The sequence below is a fragment of the Lissotriton vulgaris genome, chromosome 7 (assembly GCF_964263255.1).
Source record: "Lissotriton vulgaris chromosome 7, aLisVul1.2, whole genome shotgun sequence".
In the NCBI taxonomy this organism is placed as follows: Eukaryota; Metazoa; Chordata; class Amphibia; order Caudata; family Salamandridae; genus Lissotriton; species Lissotriton vulgaris.
The window spans coordinates 825,702,543-825,716,635 of NC_141695.1; the positions used below are offsets into that span (position 1 = coordinate 825,702,543).

At 45.1% G+C, this 14,093-nt stretch overlaps 1 protein-coding gene across 1 annotated transcript in view; it reads left to right on the forward strand.

Moving 5' to 3' along the window:
• LOC147702481 (uncharacterized) overlaps positions 1–14,093 on the forward strand; it is a 341,914-nt gene that overhangs the window by 310,427 nt on the left and 17,394 nt on the right. Inside the window, exon 5 of the mRNA XM_086931085.1 lies at positions 431–568. Within this exon, the coding sequence (XP_086787211.1) occupies positions 431–568 (138 nt within the window). The remainder of the gene's footprint in view (positions 1–430; positions 569–14,093) is intronic.

A 14,093-nucleotide genomic window follows, 5' to 3' on the forward strand; every position in this document is an offset into this window, starting at 1 on the left:
TAGTGCAGCACTAGCAATCTACTTGCTTTTAAACCCAAGCTAAGAGCCACTAGATGCCAGTGACTCACTGCTGGACAAGTGTTCTACATACTTTGGAAAACTGGGAGAAGTACCTCTAGATATCAGCGACTCACTGTCAAATAATCCTATTTAAACTGACGTTTATTGACTTCCTAATCTAGGCCAGGAGCCACCTGTTACTCATGACTCCATTGCTATGGTACTACTGGTCCAGCAGGTCTTGAACAGGGGCCAAGCATCACAAAAAATAAGTTGCCCCACACTACCAAGTTGTGTCCGACTAGAACCAGCAGTATTCCCCCTTTCTAACAGTAACCCATGGTGTATCTCCACAGAATCTTCAGACTACATGATGTACCAGCTTTTTCTTTGCTGCCTGACTGTTTTGCTGTGTTTTCTTTCTCTATAGGTGCGTCTTCTGGCAGACCGCTATGGGCTGGCTGTCCACCTAGACGGGGCCCGTTTAATGAATGCTGCTGTAGCTCTCGGAGTAGAGCCCGCTGAGATTGTGCAATACTGCGACTCTGTGTCCCTATGTCTAACAAAGGTAAACTTGTGACGTGTTACTTTGTACTTCACTTATTCTCCTATTGCATGCATCTATTAAATAAGATCTACCAAACTTTTGTATTATATTTTCTCTCTAATAAGATGTATCACCCTAATATTGTCTATCCTCCTTCAGTATTACTTATTTCACGTTACAGGCTCTCACCACCTCTGACACCATCTACTCACCTCTAATGTAACCTGTTACGTGTAATATAACATAACGCACTTATACATTATCAACCCCTAGAAAAGATGCCTTCTCTAATAGTTTCTATCCCTGTTATACTACCACTCATTCAATTTTTCACCCCTCCTATTTTAATTTCCATCACTGGTACTGGCATCCTCTCCGTTTCTATTGCTCTGATACCATCTGCTTTAATATTTTCTCACTAAGCCCTGTCTCGCTCTGTCACCTTTATGTCCTCTGCTTTAGGTCCTCGCGTTTGGTTTACGAGATGTTGCTAGTCATAACCTGATGGTAGAATTCATTGACTTGGGGTTATTGGAACAGTTTTGAGGCTTTGCGTGCTCACATGCACCAGCAGGATAATTTACCGAAGGCTGGTTTTGAGGGCTATTGAGAACTGTTATCCCTACCACAGAGCACAACATAAAGAAGCCTAAATCTGAGTTCTACATTAAGGTACGGATTTGGTAACGGTAGTACCTAACAGCGGAAGGCCTAGGGAGTGGCACAAAATACAGCCCAGAGCCTTGATCAGAATCCCTAGGGGTGGATTTGCTGCCAGCAGTTGTGTAGGAGTGTGAGAAGGATGAAATGTGACGTCTGTAGCTTCTGCAAACTTAAGGACCTGAAGTCCGATACCAGATTAACAATGATGTATGTAGTTTCAGCAGAGATACACAATTGTAGAGTGCATATCTCTTTGACTCATGATGCTGGTGTGGCTGAAGTTTGACGTCTATAGCTGCTGTGAGAGTTAAACAAAATTGAGCAGGTCACTCATTATGGAAAGATGTTTAGTGGAGATGACCGTTGAGACCTCTAGCAACATGAGGAACATGAGCAGAAATGAGGAATATGATCTCTCTCAAGCTGGCCCCTAAACAGAAGAGTGCCATGGACAAAAGTTTGAAGATGAGGGCTGCTGCCAGAGGGATGCTCATTTTATTTGACCATAAAGAAAGTACTTGTACTCGTCTGAGCTCTTCTAGCCATTGGGTTACAACTTGAGCCAGCCTACTTTTCTGATTTTGATGATAAACGTGCAGGTTCTAAGGGTGTCCTATGATCTGCCTGCTCACCAGCACTAATGATGCTTGACCGCCAGCCAACCAGAGAACTTGGGAGGGATTAATGCTCAGCTCATCCTACGGCTCCTCCATGGTCTGCTCCAAGGTAGGTTAAGGGTGCAGACCCCCAGTTGGGAGTTCACCATGTATGCATGGTGCTACAAGTGGGACTATGCATCAAGCCCAGTCACAGCTCTCTGGAAGGAGCTGGGCACTATCAAGGACAGGCCTGCGGTGGAGATTGCAGACAGCCCTGTTCAAGACATTCCTTGGCCCTCATGGTGGAAGTGGCACCTCGCAGAGCTGTAGGTTGTGAGCCAGACAGAGGTCCAGGTTACCCGCACGCAACTGCCCGATCAGTAGATTGATAATGGTGGCATGGTGTGCACTGCCTTCCTGCCCTATGAATCTGAAAGAAACACGTTAGTTATAGATTCCTTACCTTAGAATTAACCCCAGGCGTCAGACTGGATCTTGAAAGTTTTTTGTCAGCAGTACCTCTTCACATCAGATGGGGGCGTCAGTCGGCTCCGCATTCGTCGTTGGCGTTGTGTCGCCAGAATGACGTTGCAGTAGTTACTTGGATGCCGCCCTCGCGCGCTGACGTTAGTTCTGTACACTACTTTCCGCACCAGAGACGCAGAGCTATGCAAGACACTGACCACTGTTGCACAAAACACTAGGGCCCTGAAAGGATATCCTTAACCCTAGAAATCAGTTTGCAGAATGGGGAGGATGGGTGGGGTGGTAAGGAATCAATAACTACCTTATGTTTCTTACAGATATATTGTTACTGAAGGTAAGTAAATTGCTCATCAAGAAACAGTAGTTATAGATTCCTTACCTTAGAATAGATACCCCAGCAACACCAACCCTGGAGGTGAGTTTGCAAATCAAGATCACACCAGAATGTCCTGGAGAACAGAGCGGCCAATGAAGCCATCTCTCCGGACTACACTGTCAAGGCTGTAGTGTTTTGTAAAAGTGTGCAACAAAGCCCACGTAGCTGCCAGACAGATGCCATTCAGAGGAACGCCTCGTCCCAGATCAGTAGGTGCTGCCGTCACCCGGGTGCAATGGGCACGCAGCCCCACTGGAGGCTATTTGGATATTTGGATATTTGGAGGGGTATTTATAAAGCGCAGCGTTCGCTCCGGAAGGAGCATCATGGCGCTATAAGTCCTTGATACCAGATCACAGAGTGGGGTGGTGGGGAACTAGATTGAAGCTTTGGTCCAGTCATCGGAAAGATTAAAAATCCAAGTTTTGAGGAGCTTCCTAAAAGGTTTCTCTGGCTACTTCTTTGCCAGAGAACAGGCAGGCGGGTCGGAGGATTGATGGACATGTTGAGCTGCTCTGGATACCAGACTCTTTGTTCCCAATCTGGAGCCACAAGGATGACTTGGGCCCGGTTGTGCCTGATTTTCTTCAGCACTATGGGCAGAAGAGGTATAGGCGGAAAGGCGTACAGCAGACCGCCAATCCACTTGTGATGAAAAACGTCGCCTAGCGAGTACCGCCTTGGAAATTCCAATGCACAGAATTGCTGACATTGCGTGTTCTCTTCGGTGGCAAATAGATCTAACCAAGCCTCTCCCCACTGTTGAAAAAGACCTTGAACCACCTCCGAGTGAAGCCGCTATTTGTGATCCATCATGCACCTGCGGCTGAGTTCGTCGGCCCTGGCCTTCAGTGAACCTGCCAGGTTTTGAACCACCAGAGATATGCCAGCCTGATGTTCCAGCCATGTCCAAATGTAAGGACAGATACATCATTACCAAAGGTAAGTAACATGTTCATCAGCCACCTGCTTGTCTCTGGGTCCTAAATCTACATGGGAGCTAAGATACGAGTGCACCCCTGTACCAACAAAAAGGCTGTGCCAGAAGATCTCCTGAGTTGGCCTATTCTTTCAGTCATGGCTCGCCCGTTGACCCTTCCTGGACAGTAAGAAGTGTTACTGCTCTAGTCCGGGAGCCACCTCCTTGTCCCAGTTCCTACATAGCAGAGAGCTATGGGGTTAACCCAGCATGGTGGCCATCTTGTCCTCCGCAAACTCCTGGAAGGAACTAGACATCACAACTGAAATTTGGATTGATCAGCAGGAGTTGGGTATATAAGGGGCACACAAGACCTCCTTCCATTGCTGTCTCTGGATGATCACCAAAACAAGCCCCACTTCCCACAAAAAAAAGCCTCACTGTTCAACACATAAACTCTGCTGAATGACCATGTTCTCTCTCCCAAGGAAGTAGGAATTGCGAGCCGTATAAATCATGAAGTTCCGGACTTATACATATATGTCCAGCAGGTTTTATATGTCCACAAACTCAATGAATAAGCTTATCTGCGCCTCTGTTCCATATCACCTATACCCCTAGAGAGGTTGTGCATTCATCTCAATACATTTAAATGTAATCCATAAACACACCACCTCTTGGCACATTGGAATCGCTCCCAACCCTTTAGTGATCTTGTCCAAAAAAAGACTACAATTTTTACATAATTGCATACCCTCACAAATTATCCAAAATGTGACCAAAAGATTTAAAAATATCAACAATAGAGAGAGTTATTCCACATGATTCAAGAAATAGTGCATTAAATGAAAGGAGGAAAAGAAAAATTTCTTTAAAAAGAACCCACACTCACCAACCTAGTGGTGACATGATTCATCATAGGGTCCCCACCCGCGTGGCCGAATGCCTCCCAGGTGTGCTACAACGCCTGATTACAGCGGAGCTGGGTTTTTGATAGTGCAACTTGAGTAGTGGTTAAAAAATCTTAAAAATTGACTTTATTATTCCCTAAAGTTTTAATTGGAGTAATAAGGCAAATTTAAAAGCAAGGAGGATGTCCTGTCAGGTGTTATTTGGCCCGTGACATCCAAGAAGTGTAAAAAGTGGCAAAACTATGGTCTACATGTTTCAGCCTCTGTGTGCATAATCGCAAGGCTTTCTTCAGGACCAACAATGACTTGAGAGGTATGCACATGCTACAGTGCACCTGTCCCTGTGTCACAATAAAACCGCAAACTTACAGTTCTCCCTCTCAGGATTCTCTGAAAAGTAATCAATTGTAATCTTTAAAAGACAGGAACAGATAACAGTAAACAGTAATTCACACACTGAAAGGCATTATTCAACCTGGTGCGAACCACCGTGCTTTCATCCGTGCCATTCGTTAACCCCTTGCGTGATTATGTCGGCCAGCGGTCGTCATGGCCCCGCCCACTCATTAAACCCACCGCAATTCCGCCACGGTAAACGGGTTAAGCTATCCAGACTATGGTGCCTATTATTCCAATTATCGTGCTCTTGTGTTGCGCACCCACGCCTCTGACAAGGAAACCGTGGTAAAAAAACTATCTGGCCACACATAATCATTGTAGTGTGGAGGTTTCAGTGATTACTGGTACATCCGTTATTTGCGGATAGAAAGTAATGAAGTTTGTTTGGAGATCGTGAAACGTAATTGTAACACCACAACATAGTGGCGTTTCAAGGAGGACAAACAAAGAGGAGAAGGAACTAAAGTTCCAGGCTCACATGGGCAATCTCTGGAGGTAGGTAAAGGGGGAGAGAAAAAAAAGCAAATTAAAAAACCGGCGTGCAGGTTTTGAGAAAGAAACAAGTGATTGCTCAGAGCCGGCATTTCTACTGACTTCATCAAGCTCAACCGCCCTCCTTATGCACATAATCTGTGCCCTGCCCGGAAATCCCAAAGATGCAAGGCCCTTATTTATGAGGCCTTGCGTCAGTTTTGCGCCGCCGGTGCGTCACTTTTTGTGACGCACCAGCGGCGTACAAAATGCGCCTTGTTGCGCCATATTTAAAAAGTGATGCATCTAGGTAGATGCGTCACTTTTTAAACCCCTGCGCCACATTATACCTGCGTCAGGTATAATGTATGCAGAGGGGGCGTTCCCACGCAAAAAAGCCTCGTAATGGTGACGCAGTGAAATCTATGAGATTTCACTGCGTCACTTTTAGGATGCTGTTGCGTCAAAATCTTGCGTCTGCCTCACAGCAAGTGTAAGACTGACGCAAGCCCTTTCACATGGGGCTTTCCCCATGTGAAAGGACGCATTGCTGGAGTTGCGTCACTTTTGTGACACACTCCAGCAATGCGTCACTTTTGCGCTTACAGATGCGTCAGAAATACTGACGTATCTGTAAGTCCTTGCGACATGATGCGTCATACATTAAATATGACGCATCATTGGTATCGCAAGGAGTGCGTAGTGAAAAGTGACGCATCGCTGTTTTCACGCAGCGATGCGTCACTTTTCATAAATGAGGCCCCAGGTGTGTGGAAGCTGGGCGTCTTTGAATGCTGGAAAAGCTCTGACGCACAGGCGCATGGTGGACCTTCAGTGTCATCACATGACATGATGATGTGTTCTTGGGTTTCCCAGAGGTTCGAGAAAGTTAACCTTTAAGGTTTATTCAACGTGTTTCTAACTTTACTCTCACCACGTAAGTACAATCAGGGACTTGCTAAACACATCATAATAATCATCATTTGGCATTAAATCACTAACCGAAAACATGGACGAGTGTGATTATAGCTGCACTTATATTAGCAGCTGCTACGGCTGGTTCAAATTAAAATAATTACAAACGAGGTACGTATGATCAACATGTGGTGCTCACGGACAGTGCCTAGTCACTAGAGTGTAATATACCCTACGCTCTGAAGTCTTTCTGCTGACTCAATTGGGGAGGAGTTAAACTCTACTAACCTCGGAAGTTTTTGTAAAGCGCACAGTCTTAAATAACCATTGCCAATGCTGAGTGTTGGTAGGAGGATAGAGTTGTGCACATGTCGAGAGACTAACTACAGATTACCAGGAGGGCGGACCTCTGCTGGACAGGTCAAGTATATATTGAGAGTAGAATGATATAATTATGCTCATTGTCTATTGGGTCTGACCATGGCCCTGTTTCTGGTTCAATGAGTTCCACAGAATATTGTCCTTTAACCCTTGTTTAAGTGTGGAAAGCCTGTATATCCAACATTGTTCTTCTCTAAGAGCAAAAGTGGTTTATTGGCACTGGTTCTAATCTGTTCAATGATAGTCCACCCTAAATCATTAGTTGTGTGATTTGCCTGTAGAAAGTGTGCTGTCATTTTCGTGGTACTTTTTGTGCACCGAATATTACTCCGATGCTCGTTGCTTAACTTACCTGCTGGCCATCCCCACATATCTTAATCCACATGGGCATGTAATCAGGTACACCACACTCATAGAGTTGCAATTTGTGTGTGCTTTGAGTAGCCAGATTTTATTTGGTTCAAGGTCGAGGCTTTTAACCAGTGTCATTAAGTGGCATACACTGCAGTTACCACACGTAAAATGTCCAGTGACAATGGGAAGGCCCCATGCATTCAGTAGAGTGGAGGTACAATCTTTACCAACATTCCTGGGGCTAGTGGAGACTAGGGTATTTTTCAGGCTCCTGGCTCTCTTAAAAGAAAATAGAGGTTTTTCCCATTTGAATGAGCCGGTATGAATGGATTTAGTCACCAGATTAGACACCGTACTGTAGGTGGTAACACAGGTGAGTGCAATGTAATTGATCGGTTTGATTCTGTCCTCTAATCGCGCCTCTTGCGGCTGATTCCTGGCACGTTTCTGGCAATTGGTCAGTATTCTGTCAGGGTGCCCCTGGTTCACAAGTTTCTGTGAAAGGATTGTCGCTTGAGTCTTGTAATCCTTTAATCTACTGCAATTCCTCCTCAATCGTAGGTATTGTCCATATGACAAGTTTTCCCAAAGAGTCCTTGGGTAAAAGCTATCAAATTGCAAGAGATTATTTTTGGCAGTTGGTTTGTGCTAAGTTTTTGTTTCCAGTCTGCCCTGTTCCTTCGTGATCGTTAGGTCCAGGAAAACCATTTCTTGTTCATCATAGGAGTATGTGAATTTTAGGTTGGGATCATAGTTATTGATCCATAGGAAAAAATCAGATAGCACCTGTGTCGGTCCTTGCCAAATGACAAGGACATCATTGATATATCTCTTCCAAAAGGAGATATACATGAGGATATATCTTTGTTCAAAATTATGCACGTACAGTCTGCCACACTAGGGGCAAAGGTGCTCCCCATCAAAATGCCATTATTTGAAGGAATAAATCCCCTTCTAACTCAAAAATATTTTCTTTGAGCACCAATTTTGCACACTCGATTATGAAGTATTTTGGGGTTTTGAATTCCCAGTCAGTCTCAGCTAGAAGAGACTTGCTGATCACTTAAATAGTGTCATCTTGTGGAAGGCTTTTGTACAAGCTTTCTATGTCCAGACTTACTAAGATAGTATAGTCATTGTCCACATTAATGTCTTTGAGAAGATTTAGCAGGCTCTTAGTGTCTTTAAGGTAAGTCGTAGTGTTCTGTACAAGAGGCTTGAGAAAGAAGTCACAAAAGCGTGCCAAAGGCTCCGAAAGCGAGCCTATACCAGGAACAATTGGGCGACCTGGGGGAGGCAATCTGTTTTTATGTATGTTTGGTAAATTATAAAAATAGGTATTTCCTCATCCCCTGTTACCAAAAAGTCTGCCTCCTGCTTGTAAATGTGACCATTTGTTTCCACATAGTCAACCAGAGTTCTGATCTTCTTTTTTAGCTCCTGAGTAGAATTTACTTGGAGAGGGAAATAGTTATTTTGTTGTCTTCCAAAAGGCGATGGCATTCTTTTTGATGGTCAAGCTTATCTTGTAAAACCACCTGTAGGAGAGTAGGGTTTGCTTTCCTATGGTCACCCCACTTTTTGCTTTTTGCTTCACTGGTTTTCGACTTAATGTGGGTGAGGGCCTGCTAATCAGACCCACAGCCCAGCTGTTCTCTCTCTAAATTCACTACAATGTACTTTAGGTACATTACCAATTGGATACTGGGTCAATTTATGAGCCCCTGTACAGTGTACCATAGGTACCCAGGGCATAGGTGCATCCAGGGCCTACCAGGGGCTGCAGCATATCTTTTGCCACCCCTGGCTGGCCATTCTAATCGACACAACTGGCTGATCACTCAGCTGGGGCAAGGTGGTGTAATCACCCTTGCTTAGATATAGTATACCTATATCTAACCTTATGTCTGAACACATATACACCTATAAGTCACTCCTATGGCAGGCCTTAACAATCCTGGAGGCAGAGTGCTTGGTTTTATGTGAGATGGTGCTCTAGCATGAGCTGAGCCTGTCTGCAGCTTTCGGAACCATGTCCTTTAACTATTCTGGGATATTGCCATACCATATACTCTTAAGTGCATTATAATCCTCGCGGTTATGGTAACTTTGGTCTGACATTATCAAAACATGTCGTGTAAGGTGTCATACGCTTAGGACTACTACCCCCTTGCCAGTCCTGGCGACGGGGGTAGCATTCCACCCTTCTAGAGGGAGAAGACATGTTGGTCTAACTATTCCCGGTTAAAGTTAACCAGAGCCTCAGCATCACAAAATGAATGCTGCTGCCACAGACACAAGTCTGACCTCCTGCTGCTGGGAGTCCTTCCAGCGAGGGAGGCTTGGACAATAGGTTTCCTGCCTTGGGAGGTGCTAGCACCACCCCAGACAGGATTTTGTGTATTGGGACAGGGAGGGCTCAAGGGATTGAGACATGCCTGGGGCACACAAGGTGTTCCATGCATAGTCCAGTTCAAACCGTTGCTGGGGCTTCCCTGCCCCAGCTCTGGTGCGAAACTGGACAAAGGGAAAGGGGTGTAATCGCCCCCTTCCCTGGTCCCACCCATAGGAGGGACCTAGCAGGTAATCCAGCCCCTAAGATCAGTATATAGGTAGGAGCTGGGTCACTAGGACTTTAGATTATCATGACTGAAACTTTGAAACGAAACTCTGGACCTTCATCACTCTACTTTGGAAGAAGACAACTGAAGAATCTCTTGTGGTCAGAAGCAGGCACCATCCAGTGATTGACGACTTGCTTTGCCGCCGCCGCCTCCCGCCGGAGCCCGAGCCCAGAGCCTGACAAGAACCGGATTCCCAGACATCCAACAGCCCGATCCACAGTCCCTGCAAAGATGAGACCCGTGGAGGCGACGTGAGACGTGAGACCGCCCATCTTGAAAAGTCTGCGACCTGCTAACTGTGCAGCCCCCGAGGCCTCCTCGAAGCTGTGCATTGGGGATTGAGAAGTCCCAGCCCCGAGCAGAATCTGCACCGAAGATCAGCCCTGCACACTCCACGAGTTCTGCGTGGGGCCCTTTTGCATTTTCCCGCTCGACGTGTCTGCCCGGTCATTTGCCCGTTGGCTAGTGGCCATCTTGGTGACAATCCCGTAAAACTACACCACTGGTCTGGTTGCTCCAGACTGGCCCTTGCTTCCCTGAAAAGAAGCAGCCTCTCAGACCTTGCTGGTCTGAGTAAGAAGCCTACATCGATTCCTGCGTGGGTTGCCTTTGCCAAGGATTTTTGCCTCCAATCTTGAATCCGACACCGCCGACAGCGAGAGCCTTTGTGGGACAGCTTGTGCCTCCATCCTGGTTGTTGTCCATGACTCCTGGACCATGTGGCTGCAGAGACAAGCTTCCCATCAGCACCTGATCGCATCTCGATATCGCCTGGTTCCATCCTGGTTCCACGCTGGTCACTGGCTAGTAACCCAGACTCTCTCCCCTCTGCTTTCAGATCCTCTACATCTTCGATCCACGCTTGGATCCACCCGGACTCTTCTCTTCTGGCCGCCTGCAGCATCTTTACTCCAAGGCTCCATAGATCTCCCCGACGAAACCCGACACACTTTTGGACCTATGCACCCGCTTCCTGTGGGTTAGGTAACATGAGCACTACGGTGCTCCTGTAGAGGTTTACATCCCTAGTGTCCTAGTTTCCAGTGGTTGAGTTCTATTCCAGTCGGAAGGCTTCTAATTCTTTAACTGTATAACTTTTACGCACCCAGTGACTTCTATGTGTACACTCGTGTGCTTTTAGACTCAGCACACGCATCCCGTGAGCCTCCTGCTCCCTAACTATTTTTAGCTCAGTGTAGCCCCAGCGATTCCCAAGGCCCTAGGCCTTACCATTGTTCGTGTTGTGGTACTTATACCACTTTTTTTACATATGGTTTGACGGGCCACCCCGCCCTATCCATAATTGTGCAACTTTTGTCTATTCTATTAAGTTACTTGTTTTGTGCTTGTGCTTCTGTGCTCATAAAGAGTTTAGGGGTTTGTTTAGAAATAAATACATATATATTTTCAATATATATCTTGTGTGGTGTCCTTTCATTTGGTATTAAAGGGATTTCATATGGTAAAACAGCTGGCTTCACATGCCCTCTTGAGTTTAGCCTAAGACTGCTTTGTCCATGCTACCCCTAGGATAGCTGGTCTATAAGGTTGACTTTACAACCATCACCATAAGGGTTGTTTGGACTGGTGCAAGGTGCTCACTAGAATAGTGAACATCATATACCAGGCCAACTTCTCACATTGGTGTGCAGCGGTTGGGATTTGAGCTTGCTGTTGTTTTACCAATTGGAATCTTTGCAATATCATTTGAAAGATCATACAAGTACCTATAGGTACATATAAAAAAAAGTCTAGAATACTTAAGTTCTACTGAACTTAGTTGTTGTAGAGCAAAGGGCCTAACACACCCTGACTACAACTCCATCCCGACATCGCCTGGTTCCATCCTGGTTCCACGCTGGTCACTGGCTGGTGACCCAGACTCTGTCCCCTCTGCTTATAGGTCCTCTACATCTTCGATCCACCCTTGGATCCACCCGGACTCTTCTCTTCTGGCCGCCTGCAGCATCTTTACTCCAAGGCTACATAGATCTCCCCAACGAAACGCGACACACTTTTGGACCTATGCACCCGCTTCCTGTGGGTTAGGTAACAGGAGTACTACGGTGCTCCTGTAGAGGTTTACATCCCTAGTGTCCTAGTTTCCAGTGGTTAAGTTCTATTCCAGTCGGAAGGTTCCTAATTCTTTAACTTTATAACTTTTACGCACCCATTGACTTCTATGTGTACACTCGTGTGCTTTTAGACTCTGCACACGCATCCCGTGGGCCTCGTGCTCCCTAACTATTGTTAGCTCAGTGTAGCCCCAGCGATTCCCAAGGCCCTAGGCCTTACCATTGTTTGTGTCGTGGTACTTATACCACTTTTTTGATATATGGTTGGGCCACCCCGCCCTATCCATAATTGTGCAACTTTTGTCTATTCTATTAAGTTACTTGTTTTGCGCTTGTGCTTCTGTGCTCATAAAGAGTTCAGGGGTTTGTTTAGAAATAAATACATATATATTTTCAATATATATCTTGTGTGTTGTCCCTAGTACAACAAATAGTTCAACAATGTAAGGAAACCGCTCAGAGCCATTAAACACATGTGGCACCAATCTCCTTCCACTACAAAATTTGAATCCGTATACCATGAGCACATTGGCAACAAAACATATCTGTCGCTAAAATCAATGAATTCAGGGCAGATTGAGGACAATCATGTTCCACCAAAAGAGAGTATGAGAGGTATTAACACAAACCGTCTGCACATCCCCCCAAAAAGTCACAACTATTCTCACCACAGAATGAGAAAGCTAGGGAGCCTGTACCTACATGTGTAAAAAGCTCTATCCTACAGGATAATTTAAAATAATGAGAAGACACCTTACTACCAAATGCTGGCATGCTTCATCATAGGTGTCTGCTCTCAACAAAGGTAGGTGAGTTATCACATTGGTGGGCTCAACCGATTCTGGGAGCTCTTATATATGTTTCTCGACAAATATAGAAATCCAGCAAGAGTTATGGGATTACCCTGAATTATCTTTATTGTTGGGAACCCAGCACCATGATTAAAACACTGAATATCTAGGGTGCCTTGGGGAAATCCAATGTTTTCTTGCATACTCAATTTGCTAACATGTTTCAGCCAAATTACAACACCTGCCTAACTGGTCACTCTGCTTTCATCAAAGCCACTAGACCTCTCTGTCTACCCTTCTGTGTTCTTAAAAGTGTGTGCGAAAAGGAGGCATAAGGCTCTCCTACCTGATTCGTGACAGCAAGACCTGTAGGATGTCAGAAGGAATAAACATTAATTGTTCACTCTGTAGCCTTGTATTGCATGCACAAAAAGCACTCAAATAGACCATTGTCTCATGTGCATTTGAGACAACTCACCATTCAGAAATGTGTAAACAGCATTGCGTGCACACTCTTTGTTGAAATGTGAAGTTACACCATCTACTTTGTTGGCACTGCTCACCATAAAGCCAGGCCGCTGCTCATATATATGACCACGTGGTACAAATATCTGTTGCCATATATATGACTAAGTGTGGATGTTTAACTCATGAGATGTTATAACTCACCTTATTTAGGTTTTAGACAGGCCTCATCGGCTTGGAGAGAGTGGACGCTACCCTGTTGTCACACTCTTTATGGAGTGTAGGATATGTCAGTCTACTGCATTCAGAAAATATCCACATCCACTTTCATACTCAGGCTCTCTTACATGAAATCGCTTTATGTTCTATATATTTATCAACTGATAGTATTCATTCTGCTAATATTACTATTCCAGAGCCATTACCAATAAGTCTCTTTGTTTACACGACCCCCAGCCTTCTATCCACAACAGTTGATACAATACTCTCACCCCTCTTCTCCCATTTCTTTCATTACTCCTAGTGCATGGCCCAGTATTGCTGCAATCTCAGAAAACATTCCCTTGTCTTAAAGTACTGGTTGCTCTACTTAGTTTTCTATTTGGTTATCCGAGATATTGAACAAGGTATAGTCACTACTCCAAAGGAAAAGCAGAAGGGTCTCCTCAGCTACGTCAGGCACCCGACTCCTAGCTGAACAGGCCTTTTATTTCTGCATCCTCCCGCTTTCGTACCACTTGGTTGCCGTGCGAGACGTATCACCCTGGTGGTCATGGGAAGGGAATTGTAGTCCATTCCCTATCCCCATTTGTTTTTAGAGTGGTGCTCAGTCGCTGCACTAGAAATGTGATGTATACATTGCACCTGGACGTCATGGTATATGCAGTGTGTCAGTGTCACTCAACACTGCGACTACAGCTTATGTTCGATTTTAACTGATTCCAGACAATTTCATCTATCGCCCCATGTTTACCTGTCTCTAAACAGCATAGTCAATGCTGTTCATAGTGGAGCTTTATTTATAAATGAACAAGAGTACCCATCACAAACCTGTAAACTTAAAGATACAATGAAACCTATATATATATATATATTGTCCAGTGGACAAGTATAAATC